Source organism: Corvus moneduloides, chromosome 1 (assembly GCF_009650955.1).
Source record: "Corvus moneduloides isolate bCorMon1 chromosome 1, bCorMon1.pri, whole genome shotgun sequence".
Lineage (NCBI taxonomy): Eukaryota > Metazoa > Chordata > Aves > Passeriformes > Corvidae > Corvus > Corvus moneduloides.
In genome coordinates, this window is record NC_045476.1 from 103655491 (window position 1) to 103670119 (window position 14629).

Here is a 14629-nt window from a genome sequence, read left to right on the forward strand (position 1 = left end):
TGTTCTGTTTGCTGGTAATTTATTGAGGAGACACCAATATTGAAGTCTTTATCTTCTGTTGTTTTTCATGGGTCTGTGTCTCCACCATTCCTACACTTATATACCTAGATCTCTTTTCATCACTAACATTCTTATTTTACCTTCTCACCTAAAAAGGTATCCAAAATGAAAACAGTAGAGTTCTGTCTACAGTTAAACTACCCCTTTCTTTATTGCAGTAGTAGGGGGAAATCCAAGCCAAGGAAGATAAAAAACTCCCAATCCAAACCTAAAACCTTGGAAAACTCAGGTTTTGGGTGTGCAGAAGCATTATTCAGCATTAAACTGTTTATTAGCAGGCATTATTTTCCTATGTCAAGAATGTCTGCCATGATAGCTCTGCTAGATTTCATTGGTTTCACTTTAAATCCCGTATCTGTTATTATCAAAAATCCTTAGAGGAGGCCCTGAGGCTACCTCCTGTAACACAGCCCTGAAGTTGCGGGACACAATTGGCAACACCACACAATCACGTGTAGACTGGCTACTCCAGCATTATCCAATGCTCAGTGAGATAAGGCAGCAGCTTTGATCGTTGGCTATCTGTTGTCCTCTATGACAATGGTTCTTCTCGGATAGGTCTCAACATCCACAAATATGTAGCGGGTCTCAAATTTTCCTGTTTCAAGATTCTGAAAAGAAAACAATTTAAGAGTGTTTTTTTCTCTTTGGTAGTTTAAGTTCAAGACTAAGCTTGTTAGGTGTATGAAGCAATTGTACATACCTCTTTGACTTCCACATGGACTGTTCCCTGTTTCCCGGATTCAGTGCCCTCAATATAAAACTTCAAACGCATATGTTTCAGTCCATCCTTTACGTATTCAATGTGACTAAAAACAGCAAAACAAAACAAAAACCCAACCACCCAGCAAAGATACAGATTATATGCTAGTTAAGACTTCAAATTAAAACTTACTTAGAGGAGTTGCTTACTTATTTTGTAAGAAAGTGTATTCCGGTGGTGTCCTTATGCTACCTTGGGTTCCTTCTCTACTGCTCCTCTCAAGCTTTACTGTGAGTGCCTAAGGACTAGTGGAGTTAGAAGAGCTAATTAGCTGCTGAGGATTAAGAGATGAAATGCTTAAATGTGCTCACCCCAGTCCTCCTCTCAAAACTGAAAAGCAATCCAGTGCTGAAGACTATGGAAATTCCTTGTATTTATTCTAAAAAAACCCCAGATTTGGAGCCTGACATCTAGAAAAGGACCCCACATCACCAAGACTTCCAGAGCTTTTTTAGGCACTTCAACAAAGTTAACAAGCCAAAACACACAAAGCATGTTTTTTCAAATTAATTACCAGGTTGGTTAAACCACATCAAAACAAACAGTTTACTATGTGCTTTACTTACTTTGGCAATAATTTTGTTCTGCTGAAATGGTGTAACTTTGGCACTGATATGAGATCTCCAACCTAAACGCTGGTATTTAGACTGGAGTTGGGTTATGCTTAAGTATTAAATAAATAGCACATCACTTTCAAAGTGACCACTTTGGGAAACTAATAGTCCGATGGGAGTTCTGGTGCCAGTTTTTGTTTCCTACTGAAATTACTAACTGCTGTTTACCACCAAACACTTATTTCCATCAGTCATGCCCAGGTACACACTGTGGATTAAACTTCTAATACAGTTTAAAGTGACTTGATGAGGTAGAGAGAGCAAATATGAATGAAGAGCCTTACTGCAGTAAATTTACATTCAAGGTGTTCATACACAAAAAAACCCTGTAGATTTTTGAGACATTTAAGATCATCCTTATACTGCAGATGCAAACTTTACAATTGTACACAGTTCTCAGCTCAAATATTTATTTAAAATACTATCTAAATCAAAATGATTGAAATTAAATACTAAGAAAGCTGATACATAATACATTTACTTATTTACAGAGAGGTGCTCAAAATGTTTGTGCACATCAATTTCATTTAGCAGCTTCACTTTAAACACTTTTTCAGAGTCTGGTGAAGAGATAAAGCTTCAATCAGTAAAAGTCTCTTTCCTCTAGACAGAATAAAAAATCTCAATTTCACGGTTCAACCTGTGTATCTGGGCCTATGTGTCTCATGCTATATGAAACCTCATTGAATATATTGCAGCCAAAGAGCGTAATAAAGGCAAAGCAGGGAGGTCTTACATTTTGTAAAAAATAGTTGTTGTTTCTTTCAAAAGGAAAGCAATGGACACACTCATGAAAGGTTTAGGTGATAGATGTTCTGTCAAAGGCACAGCAGAGATGTGGTCTCAAGTACCAAAAAGCATTCTGCATATCAGCTCAGAATAGTTTCAGACTGCAAACTTCAGCCAGATTCCTGCTCCACTCATGCATGCTTAGGCCTCTGTACTACTCTCCTCAGACTCATCCTATTTTTTGGGGAGACCAGGTACCGCAAAAAACTTCTATGTTCAATCAAAAGTGAAAGGATACGTCACATACAGTTCGTCACTCTAGATCGAACTTGTGACCCAAAAATATCTTTGCTGTGCACAAACTAATGTCTTTATGGGGCAAGCACCAAGGGGTACCTGACACGCTGTCGTCTTCCTCTTCTTGTTGCCTCACCATAACCTTTGATAGAGTCACCAAAAACACCAATTATCTACAAGAGAAAAGAGGTTTGAGTTGTCAGAAGGGATCACACACAAACAGACATTCCAGTATCAGCTCACAGCTCTGCTGTGAATGCATCTTCTTTTAACAAAATGCCCCTAGAGAATCTAACGTGTCGAGAATAGAAGAGTTTATGAAAGAGAACAGTTTAAGGAAAATTCCTCTGTATTCCAGCCCTTTTTTTTTACAGTCCCATATTAAATGTCTAAAATAAATCCTACTGATAGCTTCCATTTGTACTGTTCTCTGAGATGAAGACGTGTAAACTGACATATCGCGTAAAAAGGAGAAAAAACATGAAGTATTTGCTCATGGCTCCTTCAAGAGAATACGTTTTGAAGTTCAAAGTGCAAATGTATTCCCCTAGACATCCTCTAACAAACACTACTGAATAAGAAATCCAGTAATTTTTTTTCAGACCTATAAAGTCAGAGTGGATTAACTTAGTCTTAAACTTACTTTAAATTTGGTTAGAAAGGGAGGTTAAGTTTTACTGTGCAAGTACGGGAAAGAAGGTTTAATTCTACAAACTTGTTCCAAAGCAGTCTTCATTTTTATTCTAGCAACGACTTGTTGCTAGAATAAAGGCATTTGTGGTGACCTTGTTTGAAAGATTTTTCGTCTGAAGTAGTGTTTTTTAAAATCTGGTTTTACACTGATTTTCGTTTACACCTACTTATGATGACTGTGTGATCCCATGACTGTTCTCTGTCTCTTTTCCTGTTAGCCACAGGAATGCTAATTGTGCTTCAAATGAAGAATTTAAATTCCTGAACGTCAGTGCAGTGCTTCACAGAATGATAGAACCATAGTGAAGTCTCACAATAGAATGAGTGTGCTGAGAAAAGGCAGCAGGTTAGATCCACAGAACTTAGCGGGACCAGCTGCCTCTCTGACCTGCACAACTCAAGTGTTACATTTAGCAGACACTCAGGTATGTCCTTAAAACTTTCTGTATGGTGACACAAGCACATGCTCTGAAGGGCAGATTGTATTTCCATCAGTTTTTGTGCCGTGGCACGTTCACTTGGCTTCTAGCAGGCCAGTCCACGAAGGCTCAATGCTTGCAATAACTTCTCCTAATGCAGGCTCCGCTCTGGAGCTGACCCACCCCATGCCAGCTAAAAGCACTGGCAAAACTGCTAAGCACCACGTGGGTCTTCACATAGCTTGTGAGATTCCTTGCGTGAAGTTTTGACTTGAAGAGACACAGTAACTACTGAGAAACATAAACTTATGGCTAAAGTTTAAAAACCAACCTCAGGGTGAGATCTGCATTTCTCCAAGGCATCTCCGTAGATCTTATTTGGACTAGAAGAAGAGAATAGCTCTTTAAAAATCACATAGAACAAACCACCTGTAACAGAAACAACAGCAGATGAAATGAAAATTTATCAAAACAGATGGAATTAAAGGAAAGTGTCTTCTGATAAAGAACATAATTAAAAAAAATAACCTGTAACACCAATTCCAACAAGCACCACAATAAAATAGGTAAAGTCTCTTCCAGCTTCTTTCACTGAAATTAAATAGAAAACAACACAGAAGTTACAACCTTGCATAATAAGACTTGTATGACTTTCTTACATAAATGCTTTTCTGTTAGTCTGCAGCTCAAATAACATTTTGGCAGAAGAAAAAATTCCAGTAAGTTTCCATAATGCCTCATCACTGTAAAAGAGATCATGGAACATCTCTTGTATTGTACAGGGCATGTTTACTCTCTGTGTTAAGCCTTATTAATTCCTGTTTGCTAGATGTTTTCAAGATCCAAAGTAGCAATTACTGCTACTTTTTTTTGGGTATACGAGAGCCAGATTTTTTAGGAACTAATGAGGTATTTAGCACTGCAGTATTTAAACTACCACCTCAACCTACAATCATTGCAATCCTTATGTAAAGAAAAGGAGAAGTAAAAATAAAAAAGTGAAAGCTTATAAATTGCACATACAAAAAAATAACTGATTTTATGAATTAGCAATCAATAGAACAATAAAAGGGGGAATAGTAGACCAAAGTATGTATTTTATTTATTAACATAATTAACTGCTGTTTATCTGGTTAGTTTTTATCTTTCAATTTTTATCTAAAGTACAAGTGTCAGTACACGCTGCAAAATACGTCATATAAAATTCTCTGTTTCAAAATATTTGAGTACTTGGAAAGAAACTACTATCTTTTAGTGATAAAGTGTGCATTTCAGTGGAGTACAAGTTATGGAGGAAATGTTAGTAACTATTTCTCCTGCAATTTTCTAATCAGTTGACGGTGTGTTTCATAAACCATTTCAAAGCATAACATTTCTGAGGCTGATTATGTAGTAACCACTTTTCACTGAAGTGAATGAGACCAACCAAAGTGAAGGCAATCCATAAAGAAACTACTATCACATGTAGAGCTTTGACAATTTTTTTGGAGGTGAACTTGTTTCAACAGCCCTACAGACAGGCTGCATGTGATAGGTTTTCCTTCTGAAATGGAAAACGAGAGGCTATTACATCTTCTGCCTGATAATGACTTAAATCAACAGGCTGTTTAGAAAAAGTCACATAATTTGTTCTGATTGTGCAATGCACACGTAGAAATATAACAGCTGCTCCAAACAATACGATGTGAAAAGAAACCAACTTGGTGTGCTGAGTTTTTTTTTCCTAGATACTTGAGGTTTGAAGCTACAAAACGTCAGCTGCAGAAGGAACTGTCTCCAGCCCTTCTGAGCAGCACACAGCATCCCTCCCCTCACCTTTCTGAGCCGCCGACACCAGCGTTTCCTCGTTCAGCGCCCTTTGCACGGACACATCTTTGCTATTTTTGCCAGTTTTTTCAGCTCTGAGCCCTCCCGCCTGCGTCCCGATGCTCTGACGGGCGGCCCAGAGCAGTACCGGGGGCTGGTGCCGCCATCTCAGGCAGGACCCGGTCCCCGCCCCGGTCCCCGTGCCCAGGAGCGCCCACCCGCGACTGGCGAGCAGCCAGCGGCCCAGGCAGCTCCGCCCGAGGGAGGCGGGGATCGTCCCCGGCAGCATCCCAGGCACGGCTCCCGCCGCCCTTACAGGGGCCCGGCCGGGGCAGCCGAGGCGAACGGAAAGTTTGTGCCGCTCGCCACCGCTCTCCCGGGGGACCTTCGGGGAAGTGCCCCCAGCGGCCGCTCCGCAGCTCAGGAACCCACCGGACCCTTTACCGCCGCTGGCCGCTGCCCCGGCGGAAATGTTTAGGACGGCGGAGCAGCGAGCGGCGGCGGCGGGCCCTGGGAGAGGTAGTTTGAGCGGGCGCCCTCTCCCGCCAGCCGCCGGGAGCGGCTCCCAGAGAGGTCACTACAGCGCCCGCCATGCCCAGCGCCGCCGCTGCCACAGCCCCAGCCCGCCCTCCGCAGGCGGGACTCCTGTCCCGTTCCACGGGGTGCGGCTGGGGGTTGCTGGCGGCGCCTGCGGTCCCGCTCACCCTTTTAAAGCCGTGTTTTTATACATACTTTTCTTGGTTTTGCACACATAGATGCGTTAAAGGGATGGAGCTGACGTTTCCACGGATGGAGACGGCAAGAGGGATCTGGGCAGGCTAAATCGATGGGCCGAGATCAACGGCTTAAGGTTCAACAAGGCCGAGTGCCGGGTCCTGTCCGCAACCCCAGGCAGCGCTCCAGGCTGGGGGCAGAGTGGCTGGAAAGCTGCTGGTGGAAAAGGACCTGGGGGTGCTGTTCGACAGCAGCAGAACATGAGGCAGTGTGTGCCCAGGTGGCCAAAGCCAATGACTTCCTGGCAGGTATAAAGAACAGTGGGGTGAGCAGGACTAGGGAGGTGATTGTCCCACCGTACTTGGCACTGTTGAGACCACACCTTGAGTGCTGTGTTCAGTTTTGAGCCCCTCGATTTAAGAAGGACATTGAGGTGCTGGAGCGGGTTCAGAGAAGGGCAAAAAAGCTGGTGAAGGGTCTGGAGAACAAGTCTGATGATGAACGGCTGAGGGAACTGGGGATGTTTAGCCTGGAGAAAAGGAGGTGCAGGGGGACTTTATCACTCCCTACAAATCCCTGAAAGAAGGCTGTGGCCAGGTGGGGGTCGGCCTCTTCTCCCAATTAGTAAGTGATAAGACAAGAGGAAATGGCCTCAAGTTGCACTAGGGGAGGTTTAGGTTGGACATTAGTAAGAATTTCTTCACATAAAGGGTGATTGAGCACTGGAATGAATTGATGGGAGTCACTGCCCCTGGAGGTGTTTAAGGAAAGACTGGACTAGGCACTTAGTGCCGTGGTCTAATTGACACCGTGGTGTTTGGTCATAGGTTGGACTAAATAATCTTAAGAGGTATTTTCCAAACTAATTCATTCTGTGATTCTGAGACCCGAGAACAGAGTGCCCGAGAGCCCCGGGCTCACGGTGGGGCGTGGGGCGGGGGAGCCGCCGGAATGCTCGTGCCGGCAGCGCTGCGGTTCCGCAGGGCGCTAACGCTTCCCGAGTGCCCCACACGGGCGTGCTCGGGAATCCAGCCCCGCCTTCCCCGAGCCAGCGGTCCCGGACACCGCCTTCTTCGGGCTGGCGCCGTCCTACCCCGCCCCAGGGCGTTCCACGGCGGGTGGCAGCGCCCACGCCTTCCTTCCCTTCCCTCCCTGGCGCCGGTGCGAAGCCGTCGCTGTGCCGCGGCGGAGCGGCCATGGCGACGGGCCGTGGCAGGTAACCGGGGGCGCGCCGAGTGGGGCTCTGCCGGCCCGGGGCTGCCTGCTCGGCCTTCTTCACCTCGTCCGGGGAGGGTGGTTTGTTGTTTTCCCTCAGCTCCCATTGGCTCCTCGGGGAAACCTCTTTCACCTGCTCCACGGCTCTGGTGTCTAGCTCTCCACCCTTAACGGCGAGGTCTCTGGCCATGGTGCTCTTGTCTCCCTGCCTCTGGCCCTGCGGAGGTGACACCTTGCAGTGGGAAAACGCTGGTGTTGCCAGGTGCACGGAGGCCTGGGTTTAACACTTCTTTTCCTGATTGGGAAGGGGAGCTTAACCATCGGTATGTCCTTCAGCTTGGAGAAGGTACTATAATGAGTATCCACAAAGTATTAGTTAGTTTAGTGGCTACTTTATGTGTGGTCAGGGTAGTTAGGCCTTTGTAATAAATAGGAGGGTTTCACTATGGAAGGTGTGATTACCTTAATTCTTACAGTACACGTTCGGCTTTCAAAATTTTAAAGCATTAGTCTTAGAGGCAGAGTTGAGAAAGCAGATTTTTGTGCTAACCCAGTTGAACAACCTTGAGTTTCACAGCAGTTTCATTCCTCCTGCCGGCTTTTTTTTTTTTTTTTTTTTTTTCCCTTTTTTTTTTTTCTTTTTTTCTTCTTTTTGACCTGCAAATGGATTGGGGTAGTATGCACTTTTTAAAAACACTGAAATTGTTAGTTTAGGGCAAAAGAGAACCCCAACCAGCCCATGCCAATACATTATTGTAATTTCTGTTTATCGCCAGATATGCTTCAACAGTTGGAGGAGACAGGTTTTTTCACTACTTAAAACTTTGTATACATTATTTGAAATGTTACTCGAAAGACAATTGTTTGCTGACCATCAAAAAACCAAGGCAGATTGCAAGTATTATAGGGTATGAAAGTGAAAATACTGGTACAAAACTGAGCTCCACAGGCTGAAAGCTAATGAAAAAATCAGTTGAAGTTGTTGTGCCTCTTAGTTAAGAGCATCTCAGTTGTTCTAGAAGTCTCTAAAGAGGGGGTGTAACAGCTGTCATTCACTTTTTTCTTAGGCTTATCTGCCCCAGCTATGTCAATGTAATGTAAAAGCATTTTGTTAATGCTAATTTAAAATCTTAGCACACACAGTACTTGAAAAGTAATTTATGGATTGGGTTTGCTGTTTGTTTCTTCACACCTTGAAAATATTTTTGTTTTGAAAGATGCAAAAGTTCAGCAAGTTTTTTTTTTTTAATTGAAGCTTTTAAAAAGAATAGCTATTACATTAAAGTTTTCAAGGCATGTGTGGGCAAAAGTTTTCTTTCTTCAGATATTTCTCCCTGGGGTGAAGAAGACTGGGGAGTGATGACATGAGCAAGAAGGACTGAATACAGGCAATGCAGGTTATGCTTGTCCAAGGTGGTGTGTTTTAAAATCCAAAATCCAGCTTCTTATCTGAATTATTCCTCTGCCTGGAATCTGTGAAGTTGTGTCCCTGTGGAATATGCCCAAACTCTCTGCTTTCAGCATGGATTCAGGGCAGAATAGCCTGGGATGGGCTGCACTGGAACATACAGAAGTGATAGCTCTGCTGCTGTTGAACATGACTTGTGTCTCTAAATCCCTTTAATGGCTTTTGAAAAATACAGTCTGTAAGTGCCTCATCGTCTAAGTGTACTTGATAATGATACATGAGTAAAACCCTTGTTTGACCTCCAGGTTGTGTTTGTTCTATGGCTACTTTTTTGTAGCTCTTTGTTTAGGTGGTCTATCAGTGGTTGGCACCCAAGCTGAACTGTGCATGTCTTTTTGTTAAGGTTATAACAATTCTCAGTAAAATGTCTTGGAATTTTCTTTTTTTTACACATAGCACAGTTGACAATGTAGACCAGAGTTGTTAATTTCTTTCCATTTTATTTTTCTTTGAGCATAAATCAATCTTAAACCAAGAACAGTGTGTGTTAAAGTACATGGTACCCATATATTTCAGTATATGGTACCCATATACTGAAAAATTATCTATTCCCCCCCCCCCCCCCCAAATTGATTGGTTACCTAGAAACCCAGAGCTGGTTTGACCAGGTGTTGGAAAGTCTGCTGGCAATTTAAATCATGAGTAATGCAGTGAAAGGGGAGCTCTGCCTGCTCGGTGGCATCAGTGGGTATGAAGTGTAAGGTCCTGATTTAAGATTGAAACTTTGTCTCAATATTTCTGTGTGGTTTAATGATAGAATTTGCAATTTCAGTTTACACAGTCCTTCCTATCAGAAAACTTGGAAAAATGTGTGACCAGTTGGATTGTAAGAAATTGTGTTAGAAATATGCCAAGTTTCTTTCTTTTCTATCTAAATTGTGATGTGCAAATGTTGCCAAAATAGGTTCTTTCACCCTGGTGTGCAGGAGGCCAATCCAGACACGGAGTTGAGGTATTTGATATATTTACAGTTCTGCACAGAAGGGGGTGCTGGGTGTCAAATCCACAAAGCCAGCACACCAACTATCAAAACCTTTTGCTATTTTATACATTTTTGCAAATGAAGGAATTAATTTTCATTGGCTACAAGTTACATAGTTCTCTAATTAATATTCTGTGTTCTCTTAGGTTAGGGATTCTCTTGCTTTTCATGCTAATTGGTCTGCATGCTCAGTCTTTCTCGAGTCAGTGGGTTTCTTGGGTTGGTGGTTGCAATCTCATACTTCTGGAAGCTGGAGCTGATTTCAGTGCAACTGCTGAGTTGGCTTCAATACTTTCTTCCTTATCTTAGGAGTTCTTCCCGGTATCCCTGTGGCCTGTAAGTTCTGCATTCTTTGTGTCCACTATCAGTGAGCATCCTTCTTTCCAAGCTTTAACCTCCCCCTACGTCTGAAATATTATTGAAGCATGTCAAGACCTAAACCTTAACAAGTAATTCTACCAACAAATAATTTGTCTAACACCTGGACATCCCTTAGAGCTTCTTAGATGCTGTTTCATGGATTAAATCTCCTTTCTTGCTGTTTATGCTTGAAAGCGTAGAAAGATCAAAGAACATCCTTTCTTAAAAAAATTGTACGTATTCCACATTTTGCAACACTAATGAGCTATAAAAATATTGATATCCATTTTGCCTATTGAAATAACTCTTATCTCTCAGATTTGTGAGTATTTTAGCAGGGGAGTATCTGAAATGAGACTTCTACTTTGTTTCACATATGATATGTTGTATATTCAAGGAGATTCTTTTTGAACCTCAGCAGTTTCTGAGGAAGTTTCAAGGCATTGTTTTTATCTGGTATCTTCTAATAGCTTAGCAAAGTTGAGCGGCTCAAAAATATCCCTGGACTAGTGTTGTGAAACAGAAGGTTAATCAGTGAGTTTGACTTGCTGCTGGGGACTCTGGAGCTGGGTTGTGGTGGCCACATTGGTGCAGCTGTCTAAGGGTAATAGATCTCTACTGGATTCAAACTGATTGGGGGAGTGACACTATTCTCTCTGACTGCTGTGAGAGATTAATCACAGGAGTGACAGCTGTGAGTTTAAATCTGAATCTCCCTGATTTCAGGTATTTTAACTTGAGTGTAATTGTTCAAATCAGTGAACTGATACTAATGATTGCCATGTGATGTATTCCCTGAATCTTGCCTTGGTTGAAATGTTGTGTCTAGGTGTGTACAATATGTGTATTTCTTCATTTTGTGAATATGTGACTCTGAACAGCTTTTCCTTCTTACAAGTAGGTTAAGGACCTTTGCTGCCAGGCCTGGGCAATGTTCTGAAACTGTAAATGCTGGAATTAAAAGTCTGTATTTGACACCTCCCATAAAAACGAAACCAAATGTGTGCATTGAGAGGTGAGTATGTCTTTATGTTAGGAGTAAGAGTGGAAGACCCCCTGCAGACTCTAAGCCATCTTTTGACTGCTTGCAGTGGTTATATTCATACCTTGGAGATTTCTATGTCAAATGTTCTGAGTTAAAAAGATTCGATTTCCTGGTCTATTTTGGGATCCTGTGTTCACCTTCTAATGTTTTCTGGCATGGTTCTCCTTTGTGTTCTTTTCTAAGTTCATAAGAAATGTGTAGGTTTTCCAAGTCAGGCAAAGCCTTCAGCAACTCCTTTGCAAGTTGTGGGCAGTGTTGTTCCTTGATAATAAAAATTGTGATTTTATTACTTCAGTGAAAGCCAGTTCTGAATTAAACTTCATATGTTTCTCTTGGTTATTGGTTGTCATCAAGTGTATCTTAGTGTATGGAGAGGCTGAGAATGGTGGATTGGGATGAGGGGGGAGGAATAAGTGGCTGCAGCATATTTGCTGCAAGGTAAATGTTTCCCTTCCTGTTTGATAGTGAAAGGGCACTTTCAATATAATTGGGAGTTGTTTTCTTTTTAAAAATTAGTTACATTTTTACAAAAAAAAAAAAAAAACCACCTAAGAATATGTTTCCTGAAAAAGTAATTAGTTTTCTTTGTTTTATACATTTGATAGCTTCCTGTGTAATGATTGCTCTGTTTTGCATTGGACAGCCGGTTCAGTACCTTTATGCTGTTAGACTGGTGTGAATGGTGAGAGAAAAAAGAAAAAAAAAAATCCTTTCAGCTTCCTTCAAGGAAGGAAGAATACTGTTGTAAAAACCGTTGTTGAAAATTCTGGATCAAGCGTGTTATTTTAGTTAATTTGGAGCTTTTTGAGGTATCACTTCTAAATTATCTCTGGAATGAGTGCACTAACTGCTTTGGGCTTACAGTGCACGAGTTATTTCACATAATAACAGTGCAAGTTTTGGCATGCAGAAAGTTTTGGCATGTTGCCTCTATGTTAATGCAACTAAGATTCTGAGTTTAATACAAACATTGAGGTATTGGCATTATCATGCTACCCTTTAAAGCTCTCTGTTTCTGAAATAGTGTTATAAATCAACAAGTGTTGCAAATAACCCAGTAGTAAAATGACAAGAGGCACAGCTGGGGCGTTGACTTTCACGGCACCTTGTATTTTCAGTGGTGATTTTGATGTGGCCATACTCAATGCTCAAGAAAATTAGAGTATAAAATGTATGTATTTTAAACTCTGTGTAGTTATGAGGTACTGCTTGAATGGTATGAGGTTCCTGTTTGTTAATGGAAAAATCATGTTGGCTCATCTCCAGGGTATGTTCTGCTTGTCACGCTTAGACTGGCACCTGCATTTCAGGCAGCTTTCCAGATGCACAGAGACATTAATGTTTTCAAGATGCCATTTGGCTCTTACTTTGAAGTTCACATCTTTCTGTTGACATAAATGAGAACTGCACAAGACCCCTGAGCACATACAGTTTGAAGATTATGATGAGGTAGACAGGACATTTCTGTCCTGCTGCATCCTGAGACCTAATACTGCAGTCAAGAGGGAGAGTGAATGTATCTGCAGTTTTGCAGATGCTGGTGGTTATGGAATAAATGTTAAAATCATGGTACAAGCAGTAAGAAACTTAAGCTAAGTGAGGTATTTTCATGTCAAGCATAGTTAAAGTTAACAAAGCTTAATGAAAATGCAGACCTTTAACTTTTCATGTAATTATGCTGTGCCGCTTGAATAAGTTGTGATGAATTGTTTTAGGCAAATGCCACATACCAGAAAGTGAAATTAGAACCCAAATTCTGCAGTTTAACTCTTCAGGTGATTTTTGATTCATCTATTTACAACCTGCTGGTTTCCACCTCTTCTGTTTTTCTCTGGTTTGAAATTAAAATTCTCTGCCATTGTAACTTCTGGAGTTTGCAGACAAATCTAACAGTATTCCTCTTTCTCTTTTCCAGCATGCCATCAGAAATGCTGCTGAAGATATTTTCCTATTTGGATGCTGTATCCCTGTTGTCTGTTGGTTGCGTGAATAAGCGCTTCTATGAGCTGGCCAATGACAAGTAAGGAAGAGGGAAGGTCTCAGCCATGCTGCAGTTTTGTGTACCTGAGCTATGAGTTTTTTTAATTTCATTTCTCTGATGCCAGAGCACTGGTGTGTGTACCTGTGGGCAGTTACTCTGCTGAAATTGCACTGAGTAGCCCACAGTCCATGTTGCATGGAATTCAAGCTGTGCAGACCCTGTTGTTTAATGGGAGTTATGAGACAAAAACTAAATCCAGTGATTTGAAATGTTGCTATTAGCACATTTTTGTTTCAAAATTTGCATATATTTGTTTGTATTTACATGCACCTGCACAAACTTTTCAGTTCAGGTGATCCTTAGTGGTGTGTTGCCAGTAGCTTTATGGAATTGTCATAGCTTTCACAATTTTGAAGTCCTACTTACTTAGTTCTTTCATCAGGTTTTTGTAGAGGGATTGATTCAATCAAATGATTCACTGGTGGTTTTTATCTGTTGCTCTATTTGTCAAGTTTTGGTGATGTCTAAATGAGAACAAAAGAGACAAACATAAATACTGGGACCTTTTTTTTATAAGGATTGCTTATACAGAGTTCACAAATTGCTCCTACCTATTGGAAAGGAAATCACCCTGATAATTTTTTGAAAGGGTAAAGAGGAGAGAACCAGGTTGGTATGTGATAACTAGGATCTGGGTATCCTTTTTTTTCTGGGATTTTACTGCATTAGTGTTGTTTGAATGAGAAAATGTCTTCCTCAATAGGAAGTTGCTGCACCTGGTATGAATCCGTTTCTCCCTTTACAGTGAATTAATTGGTTTACGTTTGCATTGATACCTTTAGAACTGATGAATTTAAAGGGAAGATCTGTAATCCAGATTTAGGTTTTGAGGCTGTCAGCAGGTAAGGGTAGATAAAAATTGCATAGTTGACACAAATTACCTATCTTAGTACGCATTTTCCACTTCAGGATGGTAAGACAGGATAAAATCACTGTGGCTGTCCAGGGGAAGATGATTCATCCATCTCCATCTCAATGATGTCTGTTTCCATTTTCTAATCTCAACAGATATTAGTGTGTGCACAAATGGGACTTGGGGAAGAGATATTTCCCTTATCTAGGTCCTGACTGGTTCAGTGGGACCAGGTCATTTCTTTCTGATGGATTTCCATGGACCGTCTTAAGACCCTGAGTCTTGCAATGAATGAACAGAAGTTTTAATTGAAGTCCATGCAGATTTCTATGACAAATCTGACCTTGCTTTTTAGACAGAATATTTATTTTAGGATATTTCTGCTGTCCTGGATGTACAGGGTGCTGTCCTTGGTGCAACAAGACCATCAGTCTTTCATTGTGATATGTCTGTGCTGCCTAATGCAGCGATTTGTCTTTGAGCTGTTTAAATAATGTCTGCACTTGAACGGTTCTTGGCACTGATGTCTTCAATATAACTGTTGAAGACAAGAAAATGTTTATGACCCCC

General features: G+C 41.5%; 2 protein-coding genes across 5 annotated transcripts in view; one reads left to right on the top strand and one right to left on the bottom strand.

Annotated features, from left to right (window-relative positions):
* Window positions 1-7293, bottom strand: TIMM21 (translocase of inner mitochondrial membrane 21). Its single transcript, XM_032107496.1, has 7 exons — window positions 7017-7293; window positions 5391-5891; window positions 4104-4166; window positions 3907-4004; window positions 2563-2636; window positions 764-869; window positions 1-671 (listed from the first exon to the last, which is right to left on the bottom strand). The coding sequence occupies exons 1-7, from the start codon at window positions 7291-7293 to the stop codon at window positions 579-581; spliced, it is 1212 nt and encodes a 403-aa protein (XP_031963387.1). The 3' UTR covers window positions 1-578.
* The window catches only part of FBXO15 (F-box protein 15), a 27221-nt gene continuing 19732 nt past the window's right edge, over window positions 7141-14629 (top strand). The window contains exons 1-3 of one of the 4 annotated variants that reach the window (XM_032120851.1): window positions 7141-7311; window positions 11019-11135; window positions 13081-13185. In XM_032120851.1, the coding sequence (XP_031976742.1) occupies window positions 7292-7311; window positions 11019-11135; window positions 13081-13185 (242 nt within the window). In that variant the 5' untranslated portion in view covers window positions 7141-7291. Of the gene's footprint in view, window positions 7312-7553; window positions 7634-11018; window positions 11136-13080; window positions 13186-14629 lie in introns of those variants that run through there. The other 3 variants (XM_032120838.1, XM_032120844.1, XM_032120860.1) reach the window with 3 other exon arrangements.

Excerpts from the sequence above, each read along its gene's own strand:
- TIMM21 (XM_032107496.1), bottom strand. The coding sequence starts at position 7,293 with ATGGCCGCTCCGCCGCGGCACAGCGACGGCTTCGCACCGGCGCCAGGG. Across the intron at positions 870-2,562 it reads GGAAGACGACAGCGTGTCAG|TCACATTGAATACGTAAAGG; the intron begins GTACCCCTTGGT and ends TGCTGTTTTTAG. Across the intron at positions 672-763 it reads TCCATGTGGAAGTCAAAGAG|AATCTTGAAACAGGAAAATT; the intron begins GTATGTACAATT and ends TTTTCTTTTCAG.